The sequence below is a fragment of the Silene latifolia genome, chromosome 6 (genome assembly GCF_048544455.1).
Source record: "Silene latifolia isolate original U9 population chromosome 6, ASM4854445v1, whole genome shotgun sequence".
Classification (NCBI taxonomy): Eukaryota; Viridiplantae; Streptophyta; class Magnoliopsida; order Caryophyllales; family Caryophyllaceae; genus Silene; species Silene latifolia.
In genome coordinates, this window is record NC_133531.1 from 25,184,450 (window position 1) to 25,207,359 (window position 22,910).

Here is a 22,910-nt window from a genome sequence, read left to right on the forward strand (position 1 = left end):
ATTGAGATTTAGATGTGTATGTAAATCTTGGTGCTCCATCATCGACCACCCTAATTTTGTCTCAATGCATCTTAAATTGTTATTTGTCCTACTCTTTGTATTTGCTCAAATTTTCAATATTTTCATCACTTATTTTGAAAGATGGTCGTCCTCAATTCAGGAAAGAATACAATTCTAATTTTAATGTAAGTGGTTAACAATTTCGGGCTTACCCATTCGACATCAACCCATAAAATACGTTAAAAGTCTTAGATTGTAAAGCTTCAAATCGTCTAAATTCTTTTGTCATATATTCCGCAATAAATTTAAAAACCGACTTAGTACTCCGTATTTAAGTAAAATAAAAAGGTAAAAAAACTACTCTCTTCGTCTTGGCCGCTTACTGCCTTTTTTTCCCCCGGATATTTAGAGATTGGCTATTTCGACCATGCACTACTTGTCACTCCCTCCCTTATTCCATAAAAGTAAATAAAACCAAACAAATAACCAACGATATTTAATAAATGTGTCGACGATGTTTATCAGGCCCCATAACCAAACACAATATTCATTTTAAAACTTAAGACTGTTCTAATAACATAGTTGTTAGAACACATTGGGTTGATGATGTCAAGTCCCTTTGTTATTTGATTATTTGCTCTTAGTTGAAATGATTAGTGATTGAAGCAATCAAATGGACTTTCAACAATGATTCAAGATGATCAAGCTAATCAAGGAAGTCAAGACAATGATATTTTCCAAACCTTAGTCGAAAAATGTAAGAGTAAGTGTAACATTCTCATTTAAGTCAAGTAATGGCAAAACCATGCAACAAAGATCTGTTTATCTTGTGGTTTCAGTACTATCATACGGAGGAGGAATTTCGACCAAATGTTTTTAAGTGTCAAAACTTTGCAAACTTTAAACCTTAAACATTTGAATTTTCAAAAGCTTGAAAATAATCTGAAATTTTGGAGTCACTAACCCACTTGACTAAACCTCTATAATTGTGCAAATACCTTTTACTAAAATGGCAAAGAAGACTTGTCAAACTTCTAAAGTAAGAAAAGTTTTTTGCCATTTTGGTAAATTGTCACATGTTGAGTGTAGTAGCTTAAGTTTTCTGATTTCTTAAGCCCCAAGCCTATAATCTAACACTTACCATCACTCAAAGCTATCATTTTAATATTGGATTTAATCTTTCTAAGTTGTACTTATCTAAGACTAAATCCACTATAAATAGAGTGTCTTAGTCACATTTATTTCTTAAGACTTGCAAAGCATTTATTGTAAAAACCTTACAAATCATTTGTGCATTTAAAGCTTTGTTCTTCAAGTGTTTGCAAAACGTTTTTCTGATTTTAAAGTCTTCAAATTGTTTTCGAAAAAAACTGTAAAACCTCCAAGTATCAGTTCGTTGTACTGTGACATAATGAGTTTGTTCCATGATTCTCGTGTTAGATCTTCATTGTGATCTCCATGTTCATTTAGTGAACTCTTGAGATTCAAGATTCTGTAACACCTTGAGATAGAACCCATAAACTCTTGAAGCGGGGTAGATTTAAGTTTGAGTGCAACCGGAGTAGGTTGGCGAGTTATTTTCATTGTAAGGGGTTTAGTAAGTTTGAGTAAATTTCTAAACAAGCAATAAAATAACGGTTGGACGTAGGCCTCGGAGTAGAGGCTGAACCAATTTTTAAAATGTCGTTTGTTTGTTCATTTACTTTTACATTTTTCCACTTTGCTATTTCTCGCATGTACTTAATCAAGTTTCTGTGTCACAGTCACCTATACTGTGACATAGAACTGCTGTACCTTCTTGTGAACTTACATTCAATTAAGTTTCTCAAGTCTTGTACTTCAATATTCTTAGCTTAAAGTAATTAATTAACTAAGTTAAGGATAAAATTTTTAAAAGTACACCTAATTCACCCCCTCCCCCTCTTAGGTATTAATCGTTCTTAACTTTTCAATAGTCCGCACGAAAAGCCCAAAAACTTGTCTCGTAAGATGGATATATTCGTGTTGAGACTTGAGATAGACGAAGTGATAACCTAAACGAAGATACAATTGGTGATAACCCTCGTTCAGTTCAGGGAGTCAACCCCCGTTATTAGATGCTGAAGAAAATGAAGAACCGAATAAAGAAGGCGAAATCATCATCTTCACAATCCAACTACTTACCACCCGAAATTTGGACTCAGATTTTATCATCGTTGCCGGCTAAAACCGTTTTGAAATTCAGGTGTGTATGTGAAACTTGGCGCTCCATCCTGACTTCGTTCATTTCCATTTCCAACTTTGTAAAGTCAATGCAGAGAATAATAATAAAAAATTATTTGTAGCCCTCGAGGATTTGGGACATAATGGATATGAGGGGTGGCTGTTGACCGTTCGTCAAGCTATTACTCTTCGAAAAACCGGTCATATTTTTGGGTTATCTAATAAGGACAGATACCATGTTATAGGTAGCTGTAATGGGTTGCTTTTAGTGGTACAATATGACGATTCTTTTCAGAAACCGGCACAATATAGATTGTGGAACCCTAGTATTTGCAAATCATTGGTTCTTCCCATGAGCCCATTTCACAACTACTTGAACAGAACATGGCATTTGTTTGGGTTCGCCCCTGATAGTCAGGATTATAAAGTGGTTGTGTTCACATATAGCAAAATTGAGGATACAAAACCTGTAAAAGTATGTTTTGCAGTTTATACGCTCCGTGATCAACAATGGACGGTCAGAAATGATCCCGTCAATGTCACCAATTTGAACTTTCCTAATACGGCTGTGGCATTTCAATATTTATCAACTGCTTTTTACTTTCGAGGGAAATCATATTGGTTTGGACAAAATGTTATACAAAGCAGAGAATTCTTAACTCATCTTTGTTCCTTTGACTTGGATAAGGAAAATGTTACGTTTTTAGAACTGCCATCTAGTCCGGATGAAACAGACTCCATGAAGTTTCTTTTTCTTCTTGAGGGATCGCTAGCGGTTTTCAGAATTTCTAAGGTAATTTCCCGTATATGGGTGCTGGAACAGGACAACAGAAAGGGGCCATGGACTCTATGGTTCTCCGGGAAATCAAGTTGCGATGGTTATAACTTGTTCAGGAATGGTTTACTAAAAAAGATTTACTATTGTGAAATGGATGGTGGCTACTTTGTTTATGGGAACAAGGTTTATAATATAGTTAGTTGTCAAGTGCAGGAGTTGAACAAATCTATGAGCTCATGTTTAATACTGGAAGAGTATTCGGAGAGCTTGGTGTTGTCCAAAGAATTTAAAGCCCGTAATTTGAGGAATGATAGTGATAGGACGTCACCAGATAACGCTCAAATTGGGTGTCACACCCTCACATGCATTTTTAATTGAAGGGGTCCCCACTCACTCCATGTGAGAGGATGGCGCCCAAATTGGGTGTCATCCGGTGACGCCCTTTCATTTTCCTTTGAGGAAAGCCCGTGTTTAATATGACTCTCTGTTTGTCTTACCTACAAAACCATAGTTATGTCAATGGCTACTCATCCCTTATGTGTTTGATTAGTAAGGATACTTTTTTATTACTAGCATATGGTTGTAGGTAATTTATTTATTTCCTGGCAGTCCCTTGGCTTTTGCAAGGATACGTATTATTAATTACTAGCATATTGTCGTAGCTAATTTATTTTTAACCCAATAATCCCTTGAATTATCAATTTAGAATTTTCAAGATTGTTAATCGCTTAATTTCTTATTCCCACTTTGAGCGTCTGCTACATAATACATATGCTGCAAAAGATGATTTGAAGTTTCACATCTTGCGTATGAGTGATTCATTTGCGAGGGGCGTTTGCTATGATGTTCTGGCCTTTTCCGGTGAGTAGGGATTTTCCTAACCTTTGATGCGCAATAATTGAATTTTGATGAACATAACAGCTCTAAGTTGCCAGATTATTCGTCCTCATAGTTCATTGTTGTTCAGCCAAAAAATTGACCAGTGCAAAACATTTTGTGAAGCTCTGTCTGTAGTTTATGTTTCAGTGATTTCCCTCGAAATTCTCAGAGACGGTCTTGTATGTGTATATAGTGAGATTGATGGGTAGAGTTTAGAGTTATGGTAGGGACAAAGCTTATTACCAGAATTATTCATGCTTGATACCTAGTGTTGGCAAACTTCACCCGATCCGACTTGACTTGCCCGAAACCCGAGGAAAATTAACAATCCAAAACAGACCTTGTCCGACCTGACACCCAATACAATTTGGTTATTAACATACGCTGGTTCTGACAGGAGAAGCATGTCCTCATTTATCGGGTATTATTCCGTTTTGAACAATCAATTTATAGTCAAGATTTGAGCTGGGTAGGACACAAAGGCGGTGAACTATCTCACTCGAATTTTAACACCTTTGCCTTTGTAAAGTCTCAATTGTGAGATGTCATTAGCAATTCTGAAAGGAATTTTTCCAAATGATATGAAAAATAGACAAGCAACCACACATAAAAACGAACAGACAAAAAAAAAAGGTATATCAATTATCAAGTAGCATTTGGAGCTTTAGAAAATCTTAATGAAATCAACCGTCTATATTGTGATTGCTTAATGAAAGTGATTTCATAGGTAGAACCTATGGAATGGACAAGCCATCACATAAGAAATCGAGTTATACTAAGAAAATGGACAAGCTACTAGCCTGCTACACATAAGAAAGAAAAAAAAAAGTATATTGATTGGCATTTGGTGCTTTACAAACTCTTCATGAAATCAACGGTCTAAATTGTGATTGCTTTATAAAAGTGATTTTATCGTTACAACACTAAAACGTACTTTAAGACATACCTATACTGAACGTAACTAACTGATTTGGGCGTGGTCTTTGGTGTAATGCTCAACAATCACATTTCTTATCATACACGAGTTTTTGCTTAAGACAAGTAAATTAATTTTTTTTTTTAAAAAAAAACTTGAGTCATCTATCACCTTTGTAAAGCTAATTGCTTAGGGATTTGAAAGTCCTACGCGCGGTGAGGAGTCAGTTGCGTAAAAATTAGGTTATAACTTATAAACAATTAGTTGATCTTCCCTTCTTCAAGCTGACCCGAATGATCATGGAAAACACATAAAAAAAAAAGTAATCTCAAAAACTTGGGGCGAGTCCATATCCCCCAATTTTTTAGTCTACTTATCACTAGGATCTTGCAACGACTAGTATAAATAAGTGTATTGTTTCACCTGGAAATCAATTGAACTGCATGCAATTCATTTGGTACTCTTATCAAACCTTACAATATAATGAAGAGCATCAAGAATTCCACAACTTCATCGGAATTGCCCTATACTTCAGATTCCAAGTACTTACCACCCGAAGTTTGGACTCATATTTTGTCAACATTACCTGCGAAAACACTATTAAAATTCAGGTAAGCCGTAAGTATGTACATCTTGGTGCTCTATTATTGATAACCCTGATTTCGGTCACGTGCATGCCCAATTCAATTCTGAAAATAATACGAGTAATAGATTATTGGTAGCCCTCGAGGGTATGGGATACACTGGAGGTCAAGGGTGTGTGTTGACAGTTCGTGATGCTGAAAATTTTCGTAAAATCGATCACATTTTTAGAATACATTCGTACAGGTATCGTCTTATAGGTAGCTGTAATGGCTTGCTTTTAGTCGAACGATCTGCTCCTCAGGGTTGCCTTAAGGAATTAAGATTGTGGAACCCATGTATTTGCAAATCGTTGATACTTCCACCTTGCCCGCTTCCCTCTCCTTTGCTATACAATAGTTGGTATTTGTTCGGGTTTGCCCGTGATAACAAGGATTATAAAGTTGTTGCGTTTGGATTTGATAATAGTCAGGGGATAGAGAATGAAAAAATTTATTCCGCAGTTTATACTCCGAGTAATCAGCAATGGACCGTCGGTAATTCACTACTACAGAATTCATCAAGGACATCAGTGGATGGACATCGGATTTTTGAAAAAACAGATGTAATAAGTTTGCACATCGGATTTTTATAAAAGTCTGATGTAATTATATTATATGGACATCGGTTGTTATTTTCAACCCATGTCCATTATAATGGACATCGGATTAAATTACAACCCATGTCCATATAATGCTCAATTTGGGCGCAAAATGAAAACAATTCCCTCGAGAAATTTGAAGACATATGACGGTATTTCCGTCAGATTTTTTTTTTCTATATTCTGAAAACTCAACGCTCTCTATCACTCTTTCCCCAAATCGATTTTTTCTTCTCTTCACCCTAACCCCCAAAACCTGACTTCACCACCCTCCTTCCCTTCCGGCGACCACCGCCACCACGTCCGTCTCAGACTTCGTCGCCGCCGCCGCTGCTACCTGGTACCTTCCTTCTCCTTCATTTTCTTCCTTTTCCTTTTAGGGTTTAGGTAACCCGACATTACGGTTTCACTAATTTTTTTCTTCTCCTTCACCCTAACCCCCAAAACCCGACATCACCACACCCTCCTTCCCTTCCGGTGATCACCGCCACCGCGTCCGCCTCAAACTCGGCCGCCGCTACTGCCTGGTCCCTTCCTTCTCCTTCCTTTTATTCTTTTTCTTTTTAGAGTTTAGCTAGTTGCTTATATTGCTTTGCTTGTGATTATTGAGGCTGAGACGGTAACTGAGTTACACTGCTACTGCTTTGCTGGTTAGAAATTGGGTGTTTTGATATCATCAAAGTTTCGGTGTCGATTTCGGAGTTATAGGTTGAATAACTGAAGTACATTTGATTTTTGTTACTAATACATTGTGGAAATGCAGGTTTGAGCTCTAATGTTTAGGAAAGTCCCGATTTTTTCCGATTTAAAGCTGGTTTTTAAATGTATTATGTGTGAAACACATTGATTTAGTTGCTTTTTGAAATCACTTCATACTACCACTGATACTATTGCTAATTGTTTTGTTTTGTTATGTTATGTTCAGTTAGGTATTTGATTCATTAATTTTCATTGATATTATGATTCTATTAGGTGTTGATTTCGGGGATATAGGGTGATTGTTGTTATTAACACATTGTGGAAATGCAGGTTTGAGCTCTACTTTTTATGAAAGTTCTGATTTTTTTCGTGTACTAGTCGCTTTTTAACCGTATTCTGTGTCAAACACGTTGATTCAGCTGCTTTTTGAAATTATTATTCATTTAATCGGTCATTTTGTTTTAAAGCCTGTTTGTGTGATTATGGATTTCGGTTTGAGAGTAATGCTCAGTTCTGCTTGTGTTTTGTTTTAGTGTTTAGCAGCCAGGTAAAGCTCCACTATGGCTCCAGTGAGAAAATCAAGAAGTGTGAGTAAGCGTCTCCCTTATACAGATGAGGTTTCTCCCAGCAAAGGTGGAAATAGTCCTAGTAAAAGTAATAAGCGGGTGGGTGTTATATTATGTATTTTTACTTGTTGCATATTTTTTGTTTTAGTTTTAGCTTACTGAAGTGCAAGCCTGCTTAGGAATGGTTATGTTTAAGTACGTAAAGGTGTGTCACTAATTGGTACTGATATCCTAGTAGTTGTGTGTCTTATATTGCCGTATTTTTGTGTAGGTACGGTACTATGTGCAGTCACACATACAAATGAATGAGTACAGAGACTATGTTCGATGCTCCATGGCTGTTGTTGTGTCACTAATTGACTGCAGTGTCACTAATTGACTGATATCGTGTCACTAATTGACTGCAGTGTATGTTTATCGAAAACCCCCTAAAGGTCGAAAGTTGCATGTTGAGACTGATCCGGTAAAGAAGTATCCTTACATCAAATCTGAAGTATGGAAGGAGTTTAAAGAGTCTCGACTGTCAGAAGAATTTAAAGTAAGTACTTAGATTCAGATTCGTTTATATTTTAGTATCATGCTGGGAGTAATAAATAAGTTCGTATTCTGCTAATAAGGTTCTCTTTTATTTTTGCAGGCTATAAGTAAGGTTGCTAGAGGCAGAGTAAGAACAAGTACCCTCACAGAATGTCTCGTGGAGGATATCGAAAAGCCAAGCAGAAATTGGAAGAAAAATTGAAAGCAAAATTGAAGATCAAAGAACAAGAAAAAGAGACTGAAAAAATAGTTGAAGAGCTGGTGAGTACTCCATTTCTGTTTATCACTACTCAGTAAAAATCATATATAATACTCCATGCCATGTGCTACAATTTAATGAAAATAATTGCAAACAGGGTGCAGGAAGTGTTGAAGGAAAAGGTATCAAAATCATATATAATACTCCATGTCAGTTTCGACATTATAGCAAAACTCGGTATTTTTTCAAGTAATTATCCTACTTTGACCTGCTGCCTATACGCATTGTGGGTGAACCTGCTGCCAATTCAATGAGCTAGCTACTGCACCCTCTTCCCTTAATTATTAGCTTATATGAAGCTGCCCTTGTGAGGCCATGTCTGACTGCCCCATTGTCATTAATATGCATTACAGGTTTTTCAAGACACCACGCCATATTCACAAGAAGAATTAGATGAGGTTCGGGACTTGTGGGCGAACTATTTTCTCAATATCTAGCAGTAGATAGCTAGCTAGCGTAGTAATGTATTAGGTAGTTGCATTTTGAAAAACTGATTACATGATCTGCAAGACCATATGTTATGTTGGCTGGGATTTGTTATGCCCTTTGTTGTTGTTCGTTAGTTGTTGAATTCGGATGACGGAGACGGTTGCGTTGTATGTTGATTGGGATCGGTTTTTATTAATTGAAATCGATCATTTTGGTTGAATGGCAGTTGACATGTTTTGTATTAATGTTTTGGCATTCAAATTGGTGTAATGCAATATGAATTGGCCTGCTCTTTTCAAATTTTAAAAAAAAAAAAACAATATAAAGGACAGCGGATTTATAAAAGTTCGATGTAATTCTAGCTTCAAAGGACATGGGCTTTCTATAAAAATCTGATGTACATTACACATATGGACATCGGATTAATGTTAAAATCTGATGTTTATTACTCATACGTCCGTTACTCATATGGACATCGGATATATTTAAAAATCCGATGTGCATATATTAATGGACATCGGTTTAAAGTCCCATGTCCATTACACCCCATATGGACGGGACTGAACTCTACATCGGCCTATAATCCGATGTCCATGTGTCTGGAAGTCCGATGTCCTTCATGATTTCTGTAGTAGTGATTATCCCCTCAATGTCGCTACTCTGAACAATAACGTTAGTATGTTTTGGATGTTTAATTCTGTATCAACTGCTGTTTTCTTTCGAGGCGCAACACACTGGCTTGGAAATAATGATAACCAAAGGCTTGCATTTACTCATCTTGGTTCATTCGACTTTGATCAGGAAATATTAACCCTTTTGGAACTGCCATTTACTTGCGAAGAAAGAGGCTCCTTAAGGTTTCTTTTTCTTCTTAGGGGCTCGCTAGCCGTTTTCAGTATTTCTGAGGTAAGTTCAAGCATATGGGTGCTAGAGCAGGACAACCAAAAGGGGCCATGGACTCTATGGTTTTCAGGGAAATCAAGTGAGGATGGTTATGAAGTATTCAAGTTGTGCTATAGTAATTTTGAAAAGGTGTTCTATTTTGAGAATGATGGCGGCTATTTAGTTTGCGGGAACAAGGCTTATAATATAGCTAGTGGCCAAGTGCATCCGTTTAAAAGATATATGAGCTCTCATTTAAAACTGGAAACGTATTTGGAGAGCTTGGTGTTATTCAAAGGATATATAGCTCGTGATTTGAGGTCCTTTCCGTGAATAAGAGAATTCTGATCTGTTTGTCTTATAGTATGGTATCCGTACCTTGCGTAGGTACTCTTTATCTTTCTTTCTCCAATTATTTCTACACCCTCCCTGATTATTGATTTCTAATACAATTGTTCACCCCTTTTCAAAATTAAACAACTACCGATGTTAAAACCATTACTGTGATTCCTTTACTCGTTGTGCAAATCAGGTGAATTCTACATTTCCGTATAAATTGGCAATCAAAACGTATATAGATAGAACTTATAACATGATCTCGAAAACTGGTATGTCTCAGACGTTCTGTAACTCGGCCGAAGGTTTTGCCTTCTGTTTCATTGATCCATTATCCGATTGGTTGACCTGCAACGATAGGATGCGAAAGTCGAGTTGCTTTTGAAGCCTCCGTAGTTACCTAAACTGTTTGGCTTGACACAGCATTGCTACTACTTCATCTCTCAGGTAAAGGTAAAGGTAACATGGGAGTTCTGGATATAACTTTGAAACTTGTTTGGGCTTTTTGGGGAACAGGAAGACATGAGTCAACTGTTGGATAACTATCGCCTATAAACCCGCTTTCATCTACATTTTGTCTGATCAATTTAATTGGCCCGTTTTATTGCTCAAAATGGATATGTCCGTTTTAATGAGGAAATTGATAACAAAATAGAAAAATGGCAGAAAATATGCCAACTTAAAAAGCTGTTTATATCATCAGAAAGCTATATATTTACATGATTTTTTTTTTCCATATTTTGTTTTAGATTCACGTATACATATAATAACAACTTGGCAAAAAAAGAAAAGAAAAAAAAAACATAAAAATCTTAAGCTACTGGTCTTGCTTAAAAGTTAAAACCGTCTCAAAGTAAACACGCCCTCTTGGAAGCATCTGTTGCTGCATCATAGGCAAAGGTGGTTGATTCTGCTGAACAGGACCAGAACCACGCCTTCCAGCTGGTCGTTGACCCTGTAATCCCTGCTGCATGTATGAAACAAGTTGCTGCTGATATCCAAACTCAGCTTCTGGAGGCATCATAGGTATTGCCCGTATTGGATATGAATAGTTCACACATTTCATGGAAATTGGAGCTATTTAGAAATTTCCGTTTCTTTAAAATGAAGAAAGCCGTTTACCTAGCATTTCAGTTCCTACATATAAGTGTAACTAAGCAGTTTTAGCAAATCGACATGTCAAGTAAAATTGTATCAACTGTAAACTTGTTAGCATTAAGACTTTGTCGTTGGTATTCGGTAGTATTACTAAATTTGAGGTCATCGTCTCAATACTTGTACTGAACAACTTTTATTTCATGTGCTTTTATATTTTCGTTATGTAAATCTTGATCGAACAAAAAAGTTTCTGCAATTAACGAGTTTAAACATAAAATTACAACTTTTCCGAGTTTGGGAGTTCATTGAGATATGAAAATACTGATTTGTAATTTGCTTAAATTTGAAATATTTTCCTCACATAAATTGAAACATGGTCGTCTCCCTAAATCACGAGAGATTAAAGGGACAATTTTGAAGTAGAGGTTAGCAATTTCGGGTTAACCCATTGGACAATTTGACATCAACCCATAAAATAGGCTGAAGTCTTAAGCTGCAAACGAGCCCATTGAACCTTCACATCATCTAAATTCTTTTGTTATTTTCCGAGATAAATTTAAAACCCAGAAATAGTACTTCTTAAATAATTAAATACAAAAAAAAGTAAAAAAAACAATATATATACTCTCTTCATCCCGATGATTGCTCATTTACCTATTTTATTTTGCATATTTAGAGTATAACTATTTCGATTGACAACATGGCTGTATCCCATAAAATAAACTAAACAAATAACCGAACACAATACTCGTCTTAAACTTAAAATGGGCCTAATAGTATATCTGTGTAACAGACCTCCTGGAAATCTATTTGACCCGTTTTAATTTTACGGCCATCTCCATCTTATGAGAGACCTACCCGATAACCTAAACGAAGATACTTATAGCAATTACTCCATACTTGATTGGCCAAAGAAAACCCTATTTAGTCTAGGGAGTGGTCCACCAACGTAAGATGCCGAAGAAGGAGAACGAAAGAAACAAAGCGAAATCATCATCATCATCATCTTCCAAATTCAAGTACTTACCACTAGATATATGGACTCATATTTTGGCATTGTTGCCGGCTAAAACCGTATTGAAAATCAGGTGCGTATGTAAATTTTGGCGCTCCATTATCGATCACCCTAATTTCGTTCACTTGCATTTCCGACTTTTCAACCAAACACAAGGAATAATTAATGATAAAAAATTATTCGTAGCGCTCGAGGGTTTGGGATCCAATGGAAATAACGGGTGGTTGTTGACACTTCGTAAGGCCGAAACTCTTCGGAAAACTTGTATTATTACAAAATATGATTATCACTCGTGCCTTATTTTCGGTAGCTGTAATGGGTTGCTTTTAGTGGAAAAAGGCCGTTCTTCGCGATTAAGATTGTGGAATCCTTGTATTCGCAAATCATTGGTTCTTCCCTGGAGCCCAGTTCCCCATGGTTTTTTCGGTCGTAGGTATTTGTTTGGGTTTGCCCCTAATAGTCAGGATTATAAAGTGGTTTCGATCACATTTGAGAGAAGTGAGGGTATAGAGCCAAGTAAGATGTATTATGCAGTTTATACACTCCGTGATCAACAATGGACCGTTAGAAAAGATCCCCTCAATGTCGCCAATTTGTACAACACTAATACGATTATGGCATTTTATTCTCTACCGACTGCAGTTTTCTTTCGAGGAACAGCATACTGGCTTGGACAAAATGATTTTGGACAACACAATAACCAAAGGTATGAATTAACGCATCTTGGTTCCTTTAACTTTGATACGGAAAATGTCAACTTTTTGGAACTGCCCTTTAGTTTGGACGAAGAAGGCTCCTTGAGGTTTGTGTTTCTTCTTGGGGGATCACTAGCGGTTTTCAGTATTTCTGAGGTAACTTCCAGCATATGGGTGCTAGAACAGGAGAACAAAAAGGGGGCATGGACTCTATGGTTCTCCGGGCAATCAAGTCGGGATGGGTATCAATTGTTCAAGGATTCAGCACAAAAGATTTTCTATTGCGAGAGGAATGGTGGCTATTTTGTTTATGGGAAGCACACTTATAATATAGCTAGTTGCCGAGTCCAGGAGCTCAAAAAATCTATGAGCTCCTATGTAAAATTGGATACGTATTCAGAAAGCTTGGTGTTGTTCAAAGGATGCAGATCTTATGATTTGAGGGATATCTCATGAATAAGATCGGGAATATGACTCTGTTTGTATGTCGTACCAATGGTTTTGGGAAGAACCTCCGGCTGTTACTTAACCAACCATAGATATGCCGCTGGCTACTCATTGCTCTTGTTTTTGAATTAGTGAGGATACATATTATTTCTAGTATTTCATCGTAGGTAATTTATCTATTTCTTGTCAGTCCCTTGGCTTCAGTGAGGATACGTATTGTTCCTAGCATATTGTCGTAGCTGATTAGTTTTTGTCCGACAGTCCCTGGAATTCTGCAAACATGAGCTTAAGTTACAACAATTGCTACTCTTTCATTTTGATATTTGCTTAGAGAAAATTCGTACGATTAATAGTATATTACCTTAGCTGTTTTTATCCTTTGCAATCCTTTGCATTTGTATGTTTAGAATTATGGTAGTCGTATGCATTTTCCTCTATCTATTACATATACTCTGCAATGGAGTATATGACAGTTACACTATATACAGAGCATTTAGCTGTCATATTAGGTCTAAAGTTCGGAAACATGTGCATTTGTCTAGTAGGTCTTGGTTAAGACGATCTCAAGTTAAGACCTCTCACAATTCCCTTGTCATTTTAACATTATTTAAATCAATTGTGAATACGTCTTAAGACTCTTAACTTAAGACCGTCTGAAACAAGAATTTGTGGCGATTCGAGAATATGAAACCCTAGTGTTGTTTGCCTAATTTCCTCCTGTTGTTTGAAGACAAGTAAAATTGTAAGAACTATCTATAACTTGTTATTTTGTGCAGTAGGAAATGTATTCCCGAAAAGGCTACGGATATATTGTGTGTGATAATTTCATACACAATTAATGATATTGGGAAACGGGCAAACTTGAATTAAGTTCAAGTGATTAATTAAGAACTAGATTAGTAATTTAACATATGTAGTTAAGTTGTTAACACAGGTCAACTCTGATGGTCAACAACGGTTAGATTAAGGGCTAGATTAGTAAGTTGTTAACTCCGGTCAACTAATAGTATGTGTCAAGGTATTTTTCACAGTAATAATTACTGCATTACAAAAAAAAATAGCAACTTATAATTTATAATTTAGTTTCGCTTTTATTTTATTTTAATGAAAAATTCAAAATTCAAAATTAATTATTTTAATAAAAAAATCATAATTAGGAATTTAATTAAAAGATTAGAGTTTAATTATAAGAATAAATACATTAAAAAGATAATAATTTATGGAAAGAAAGTTTTACTTATATCTTTATTTAGATATATGCATTTTGGAGGAAAAATTAATAGAATTTTTATTCTCTTATGCCCTCTTCTTTTGGACTTAAAGTCACTCTCTATAAGTTAAGTTCAGCAAAATTAAGTTAAGTTCAGAAAAGTTCAGCAAAATTAAGTTAAGTTCAGCAAAATTAAGTTCAAAAAGGTTCAGCAAAATTAAATTCAGAAACGTTAAGCAGAATAATAAGTTTCATAATATTAACGAGTTTTAAAAAATAAATACAATTTTCGTTCAAATCGGTTGTATAAACAATCCGAGATTAATTATTATTCTATATAATTTTTTCAAAAAAAAAACATTTATTTAAAGCCGAATTCTTACCTATCCCCCGAAGGTATGTTAGAGCATTTTAATTACCGATATTCGTCATTGAGAATGAAAGTTGAAATGGCATTTGGTCAATTGAAAAAAAAGGTGGAAGGTGTTAAAAGTTATGCCTCAAATGTCACCTAAGTATCAAATGTCCATTATTGTTTCTAATTTCACACTTCATAATTTTATACGGATGCACACTCATGGGATACCTGTTATACAACATGAGAACGTTCTAGGGACAAAAGATTTAGGCATGTTTGATAGGAAGCGGAAAAAAGCTATGTACAAGGTGCGAAATAACATAGTCAAGAACATTTGGCGAGGCAATGGATTTGACGGGGTGAGCTCAAATGAAGATGAAGAAAGTGACGAGGAAGATGATAATATGGAACTAGATGATTAGAAAGAAAAAAAAGTAATGTGATTTAATTTTTATTTTTATGTATTAAGTAATGTGTACGAAAATATTAACTTATATAAATAAAGTATTTTATAATCTTTATTTGTGTTTTTAGTTATATTTTATTATTATTATTATTATTATTATTATTATTATTATTATTATTATTATTATTATTATTATTATTATTATTATTATTATTATTATTATTATTATTATTATTATTATTATTATTATTATTATTATTATTATTATTATTATTATTATTATTATTATTATTATTATTATTATTATTATTATTATTATTATAAGGATGCGCGCAGCTTTCATTAAATGAAAAACAAAAGTTTACATGAAATTGGTGGGGAGCCGAGAAACAAGCTGGGCTCCCACACCCTTAGCAAAAGCAAAGCTAAGTCTAGTAAAAATGTAAGCAGCCACCCGAGCCCCCGCATCCTGAGATACCGAGAATTTATAGATCCGCTTGAGCAAGGCAACAGCATCCGAACCCAACTCCCCAAGTGATGAGAAAGAGAATGGAAGGAAACCATAACCCGTTACCGCACACAAATCCCCATACTTAGCACACTTCCGCTGAGCAGCATCAACAACAACCCGGCCAGGCACAAAATTCGTCATCCCAGTCTGAGTCAAAGGAGAAGACCCGGTCAAGTCAACGCACACATCACGCCCCCTGTCCCAAGAATAAAGCAGCAAATCCGCAGGACGAAGAGAACCCCCATGCCCGTCAACCAAACCAACATCAACCTCCTTTCCCACAGAAATACCAGATCTATAGCAGATGTCGAAAAGAGTGTCACGGACGAGGTTATGCCGATGTTTAATGCCTACAATACCAGTACAAGAAACAGCGTGGTGTAGATACCTCGTTTCTGCACCTCCCGCAAACCACCCGGTGATGATTGGGCCGCATGTTTGATACGCGGAACGATTTGTGACAGTTCGTAAGATTATCGTCAAGTGATTGCTCAAATATTAAATGTCTACCTCTTAGATGTCATCTACGCACCGATACGGTCGTTTTGGCAGTAATTAGAGTACATTCGGAGTCCGGGTCAAAAACCGTCTCCATTTTCTCGATAACCGTTAAATCCCGAGTCGAATGTTCTGGAATGTTCCGGATATTTCTATTCCATATTTCATAAATTTTATCTTTTGGCAAATAATATCCCGTAATATTCATAAGATATTCGAATTATTTCCGTCCTACCATAACTCAAACGCGGAAATCTTTCTTCAGCAGGAGGAAACCTCCTGCGAATGGACGCAGCAGGCGCTGCGCCTCTTCCAAGAGACGCAGTGGCTGCTGCTGTAACACCCCCATACTCCAAGCGCCTTACCAGGACCACTCATGTATAAGGATGTCACCATTCAAATACTACTCATAAAAACCCCCAATTCCTAAATTAGGGTTTCACCAATCTTAACAAAACATTATATAAATTATATTAAAAGCTTACCCTCGACGCAAGGAATCCAACGACACGAACTACGATACGAACTGACCGTCTGAACTCCGGGAATTGTCAAGAACGCGATTAGGAAGAAGACTAGTTGCTTTCTCTCTTAAACAGGTTTTAGGTTTTGTAAAAAGTGATTTAGAACAATGACGAATATGTTTAAATACCTTAATCGCGTAATTAACAAAACCCGAGAAAACTCCCCCGTAAAATCGGACACTCGATCGAGTACCCAAGGTACTCGATCGAGTACCCCCTACTCGATCGAGTGCTGACTACTCGATCGAGTGCCCAACAGGTCAGAAACTATTTTATTCCGCAACTTGCCCATACTCGACAGAGTAAGGGCTACTCGATAGAGTACCCCCAAGACATATAAATACGGAGTATTACAGTCTTCCCTCCTTAAAGAGAACTTCGTCCCCGAAGTTCAACCCATACTCTAAAAACAACCATACTAACTCGACCAAGACACAACAACATAACTAAGAACTCAAAAACTCGACCTAACATAAAACATGAACTCTTAACACCCACTCCACCAACTATGTTTACTTCCTTAACATGACTCACGATATCGTATCCACCACATATATATCTCTCACGACACCAACTTCATACATAACCAACCACCATCCACTAACACTGCTAGCTCCATAATATCATCCACTATCAAATCCAAAATCAAGACACTCATAGACATCAAACGGAATGTTACATTCTACCACCCCTTAAAAGGAACTTCGTCCTCGAAGTTTACTCACACTCATAATCTCATCATCCAACTGTCAACACTATCGAAGTATTCTCGCATTCCTAACATCAAACTACTACAAGCACGTCCGTGACCTTTTAACACTATCAACCACAACATATACAAATCCATATCTTATGCTACACCAACACTCTACTTCCAAATATACTACCATATGAACAACCATCAAAATCTCTTTTATCGCATCCTACTCCTCTTAAGATACATGTTACGTCCTCGTAACCCACTAATACTAAATCCTTAATTAAATCATCTCATCATCCTCATCACCACCACATGTCAAAGATAACCGCCTATAACCTCATTTCTATAACCGTTCCTATTTCCAAGGTTTTCTTGCTTAAACAGTTCTCATACTTCAATTCACTCATCACACCACCTAACCTATACCTCAAAATCCTTATCTTAACCCAAAACTTCAACTTTTCCACATTACCGCAACATGACATACCTCTCTATATAAACTATATGAAACTCCCATCATCAAAAGCAATACTCACGCTCCACACTTGTTACGTGCACTCATTCCAGATCCTCAAGTTCTTTCCTTCATTACCGCAAAACTCATACATAACTTAATATGACACTAATTCCCTCAACACCCTACACTCACTGTCCCAACAAAAGATTATGAACTACCTGCCGCTTTCAGATCATTACAACACATGTTCCACGAATCATTTTCCATTACCATGTCTACTAAAGCCTTATTTAGAACAAGATCAAAATTACTGTAACAACCTCTCACAACCGTATCCCATCAATAGAACATCACTATACCATGACAACAACGAAAACATATTCAACTCTATTTCATATCATACTCTACCTCCTTCTTAACTTAACCTGGTAAAGAAAACATCAATAAGCAAGACAACTGTCTACATGTTCAACCAAAACTCACAAAGAACAACAACAAACAAAACAACAATCTATGTATAACTGGTATGCACTTTCGAAAACTCGTATCATAATCATCCCGCCTACTCCACCACAACCGGTGACGGCATCACAACACCGCCACCAACAGCCACACCGCAATGCGAAAATACCCGCATCACAATACTAAATACCGTGCCCGGATCACCACCGGAGGCACCACAACCACATCGATAGACATCACAGCTACATACAATTCCATAAATACTGACTCGGAAATAACCTTTCGGACAAGAAAACTTACTCAAATCCACTTTACTCAATCACAACGCAACATATTATATGAATTAAACAGATAAGCATCTCATGAACATCATCTCTACCATTTCATGGAATACACATGTGTTATTAATACACATAAAATTATAACTAGCCATGTCAAATTAATCAAATTATTACCTTTTTGGATATCATTCAATTAAACTACCGTGTCCAACATATATATTACGTAACATTCATTAAAATGACTTTATAATTATCACACCATACCACTTCTTGTGAGGTCGGAACCTCACACAAACATTTACACATATCATAGACCCGTAATCACAACCAACTAGTCAATCATGACCACGTAAGTTACCACTCAACAAAGGTTACCGGTTGTCCGAGCTTAACTCGCATGCCCCTCATCACATTCTTCCATTCGCATCACCAAAGACCTTACGCCATACATAACCATACAGCTAACACTCATTATGAGAAACCACCTCCTAAGACTATGTCTTATACTTCCTGACAACCATACTTTTATCAATTCAGTCTTTACAAAATCAGCCTCTTTAGAATTGCCACCTTTCTAATATACCCTTAACCTTAACCACTAGTCAAAGACCATAACACTACCCTTTGTCCAGGACATCAAACCTCTTCACTCATCTCTAAACATCATGATTTCTTTTCTATCTTTGGTTAACATCCCAAACAACGAACATCGAATCCATGAACAAAATTACCTCAACATTCTTCCCAATATTTTCCTTAATTGAATCATCATCCATTTTTCCACCAAAATCTCATATCATGCAGATATTCTACTAACTTCTTACTTTCCTTAATTTCTCGAAACTCATTATTAAACATGTTGTCCTGAAGCTCCCATATAACCATTAACTAACATCCTCATGATAATATCACACATTTCGATGATTCCTTACCTTTATATCACATAACTCCGGTGAATATTTTCCTCAGCTTACTTTTATCCTTCTTTTCTCTTTAAACTCAATAATACCAATTAATAGTTCAACTCCTGATTCCTTCTAGCTAACTCTTTAGAAATCCAGTTACCCTTTCGTTGCTCCAAAACTCAAATTCCATTATTTTCTACCGACATCATCCTACTCTTTCTTACCATGGATCTTCTCTTATTATGCTATCACTCACACTTGCCACTAATCTATCCATAGAATCAACGTTTAATGTTCAAACAATTGCATCTCCTTTTTTACATCTCTAGAAATCATAATTCATTTAATACCGTTAATTACCCAAGGAAATCACACAATAGTTTCGTCTCTCGATAACACAAATTTCCAAACTCACTACACCGCAAATCCACGTCGCGACATGTCCCATTAAGTTCGCTATATACCACTATTTCCAAACGACCTTTCATTACATATGTTCTTACTCAACACTATTTCTAGCCATCTCCCTCCATAATTTATTATACATCTCAGGTTGCTACTATCCACATCCTTTCTTTCAATCTTTTCATTCTCACGTTCCTTAAACTTACATCATGCCTTGCCCACATTCACTTACATTTTCATTACTCAACATACAATCATGTCACTCATCTCGTCTCACACAACATGCTCTATGCTTCAATTAAGTCTTACTAATCCCAACACATATAAATCATGTCCTCCCCACCGAACTCATACTCATCATAGGTGCCACTCTTTACACCACAAAATTGGGTAACTTACGCGTCAAGACCAACATACATGTAAAACAATGCATAAAGAAGCAAAATAACGCCTTTGAATTAAACATAATATGCAACGAAGTCAAAAGATAAACATATGACCCAAAATAGGGGTCACTAGATCGAAATAGGCCACTCGATCGAGTAAGGGACTTACTCGATCGAGTAGGTGAAGATCAGAAGCACGTAAAACAAATTACCAGGGCTACTCGATCGAGTAGCTAAGGTACTCGATCGAGTGCCCCCTTACTCGATCGAGTACCAAGGATACTCGATCGAGTACCCCAATTCTCAGACCTTTGTCCAGTTTTTAGAAACAGTCATAACTCACTCATTTCTTGGTCGTTTTGGACGTGTGACCTATCGTTAGAATCGTAAAAGAACAAGCTATCACCTCCAATTGGAATCACATTAAAATCATTTACGCATCTCAAGTTATAACAGTTTAAAGACAACTTTGCTGTGAATCGACGACATAATTATTTGATTTTTACTTCCAAACAACTTAAACAACAACCAAGTTAAACGAAAACAACCCAAAACTCATAAAACCAGTATTCATAATCATATGTTACTATTTTCAAAAGCCAAACAACAACATTCATCATGCACTTAGCTTATCTAACTTGCCAATTATGACTTACCCACATGTTTTTATTCTATCACTTTTCGTAAACAAAATCACAAATACATGACATCAAGTCCCCTATTCAAATGTTACTACCACGATGATTCATCTTTTCCACTAATTCATCCATCATACCACATATTTATCCACCATATACGTTCAACATATTCACCAAAGACATGTTCAATTCATACTCCTAACCTTCTGTACTTTTACTCAACACGACAACAACAACATGTATACTTACACATCGCTTTATATATATATATAGACAAAACACTTTTCCTTGCGTAATTATAACATGTCAAATTACATGTATCAATAATTATACTTTCATGCTTTACAATCAACCAACATACAATTCACGTCATTATCATCTTTCATCCATCAATTCATACAACATACTACTACATAAATACACACAGCACACAATAAGCACATAACGATCCCGACACATATCCCATGGTGACCGGTTCAAAATTGTAGGGCGAGTTCGCGACTTTAGGACGTCTCCCAAGTCTTTGCATTAGCTCCTACAACCTTTACCCCGGGTTCATTTTAATTGACTCCCTAGATTCATTAGATTCATTGGTTACAGGTTTCAGGATCGTCGCTCTGATACCATTTGTAACACCCCCATACTCCAAGCGCCTTACCAGGACCACTCAGGTATAAGGATGTCACCATTCAAATACTACTCATAAAAACCCCCAATTCCTAAATTAGGGTTTCACCAATCTTAACAAAACATTATATAAATTATATTAAAAGCTTACCCTCGACGCAAGGAATCCAACGACACGAACTACGATACGAACCGACCGTCGAACTCCGGAATTGTCAAGAACGCGATTAGGAAGAAGACTAGTTGCTTTCTCTCTTAAACGGGTTTTAGGTTTTGTAAAAAGTGATTTAGAACAATGACGAATATGTTTAAATACCTTAATCGCGTAATTAACAAAACCCGAGAAAACTCCCCGTAAAACCGGACACTCGATCGAGTACCCAAGGTACTCGATCGAGTAGCCCCCTACTCGATCGAGTGCCCCCCCACTACTCGATCGAGTGCCCAACAGTCGAAACTATTTTATTCCGCAACTTGCCCATACTCGACAGAGTAAGGGCTACTCGATAGAGTACCCCCAAGACATATAAATACGGAGTATTACAGCTGCGCCTCTTCCAAGAGACGCAGTGGCTGCTGCGCCTTTTCCCAGGCCCTTTTCTGCATGTTTCACGTATCTTTTTTCATATCTTTCCGAGATTCACTTCCAAAGAGTCTCCGAAACCCTAATTCCTTCACGTGATTAGTATAAATAGGAGCCTTCGTTCCTCATATTTCTCACGCGAGTGTCCGCCCTTCTCTTCTCCCTTTGCATTCTAGACTGTGTTCTTACTTATTGGCGCCTACGTGCTTGAACTTTCGACCACGTAAGCTCGGATCTTTCCGGGTACCAGCCTCTCCGTTGCATGACCGACCAATTTGACCAACTACACTCAATCAACTTAATTAATCAATCGTTTTCCTCTTACGAGGGCACTTTCTTTGCATTCGCGTCGAGCATCACTAATCGATATCTTAGTCCTCGTTTCGTCAACATGTAAGTCTGAGGGTGTATAATCCTTATTTATTTATTGTATTTTACTTTTCGTATCATCAATTGTAAGGTTTACGTCGAAAATACCGTTAAAATCGATTTCTAAAACCCTTTATTAAAACTCGTTTTTGCGGATTTCCGGTAAGTAAAAGTCGAGAAAGGACGCAAAGAATCGCCGCGCCTCTTGAAGGAGCGCGATTCTGCTGCGCCTCTTCGTGAGGCTGCCGCAGTTCCTGCTTCCTTTCTTCTTCGTTTGTCCTCTGTATTCCGTGTTCAAAATCTTTCTTTTGCTTTTTTCGTCTGTTAATTCTTCGTCTTAGTAACATATTAATTCCACAGGTATTATAATCATCATTCATTCACATGTTTTAATTGTCATAAATCCGACTTAAATCCCTTATAATCCAATATTTACGGGTTTTCGTCATTAATTTCAAACCCGGATTTTAGAGATTCAATTTGTTCATATTGAGTTTCTGGAATTCGTCATTGATATAGTTTAATCTGTTTACTCGCATGTTCGTCACATATTCGTTGTATATCCGTCGTATTTAGCCTAATCGACTTATTTCAATAGAGGACTCATTAATATTTTCATCATAATTTCAT

General features: G+C 36.6%; 1 protein-coding gene across 1 annotated transcript; it reads left to right on the forward strand.

Moving 5' to 3' along the window:
• Nucleotides 1-11,757: 11,757 nt before the first annotated feature.
• LOC141587868 (uncharacterized) lies at nt 11,758-12,969 on the forward strand. The gene is made up of 2 exons (XM_074409336.1): nt 11,758-11,891; nt 12,129-12,969. Exons 1-2 carry the CDS (start codon nt 11,758-11,760, stop codon nt 12,967-12,969), a joined length of 975 nt encoding a protein of 324 aa, XP_074265437.1.
• Nucleotides 12,970-22,910: the final 9,941 nt, after the last annotated feature.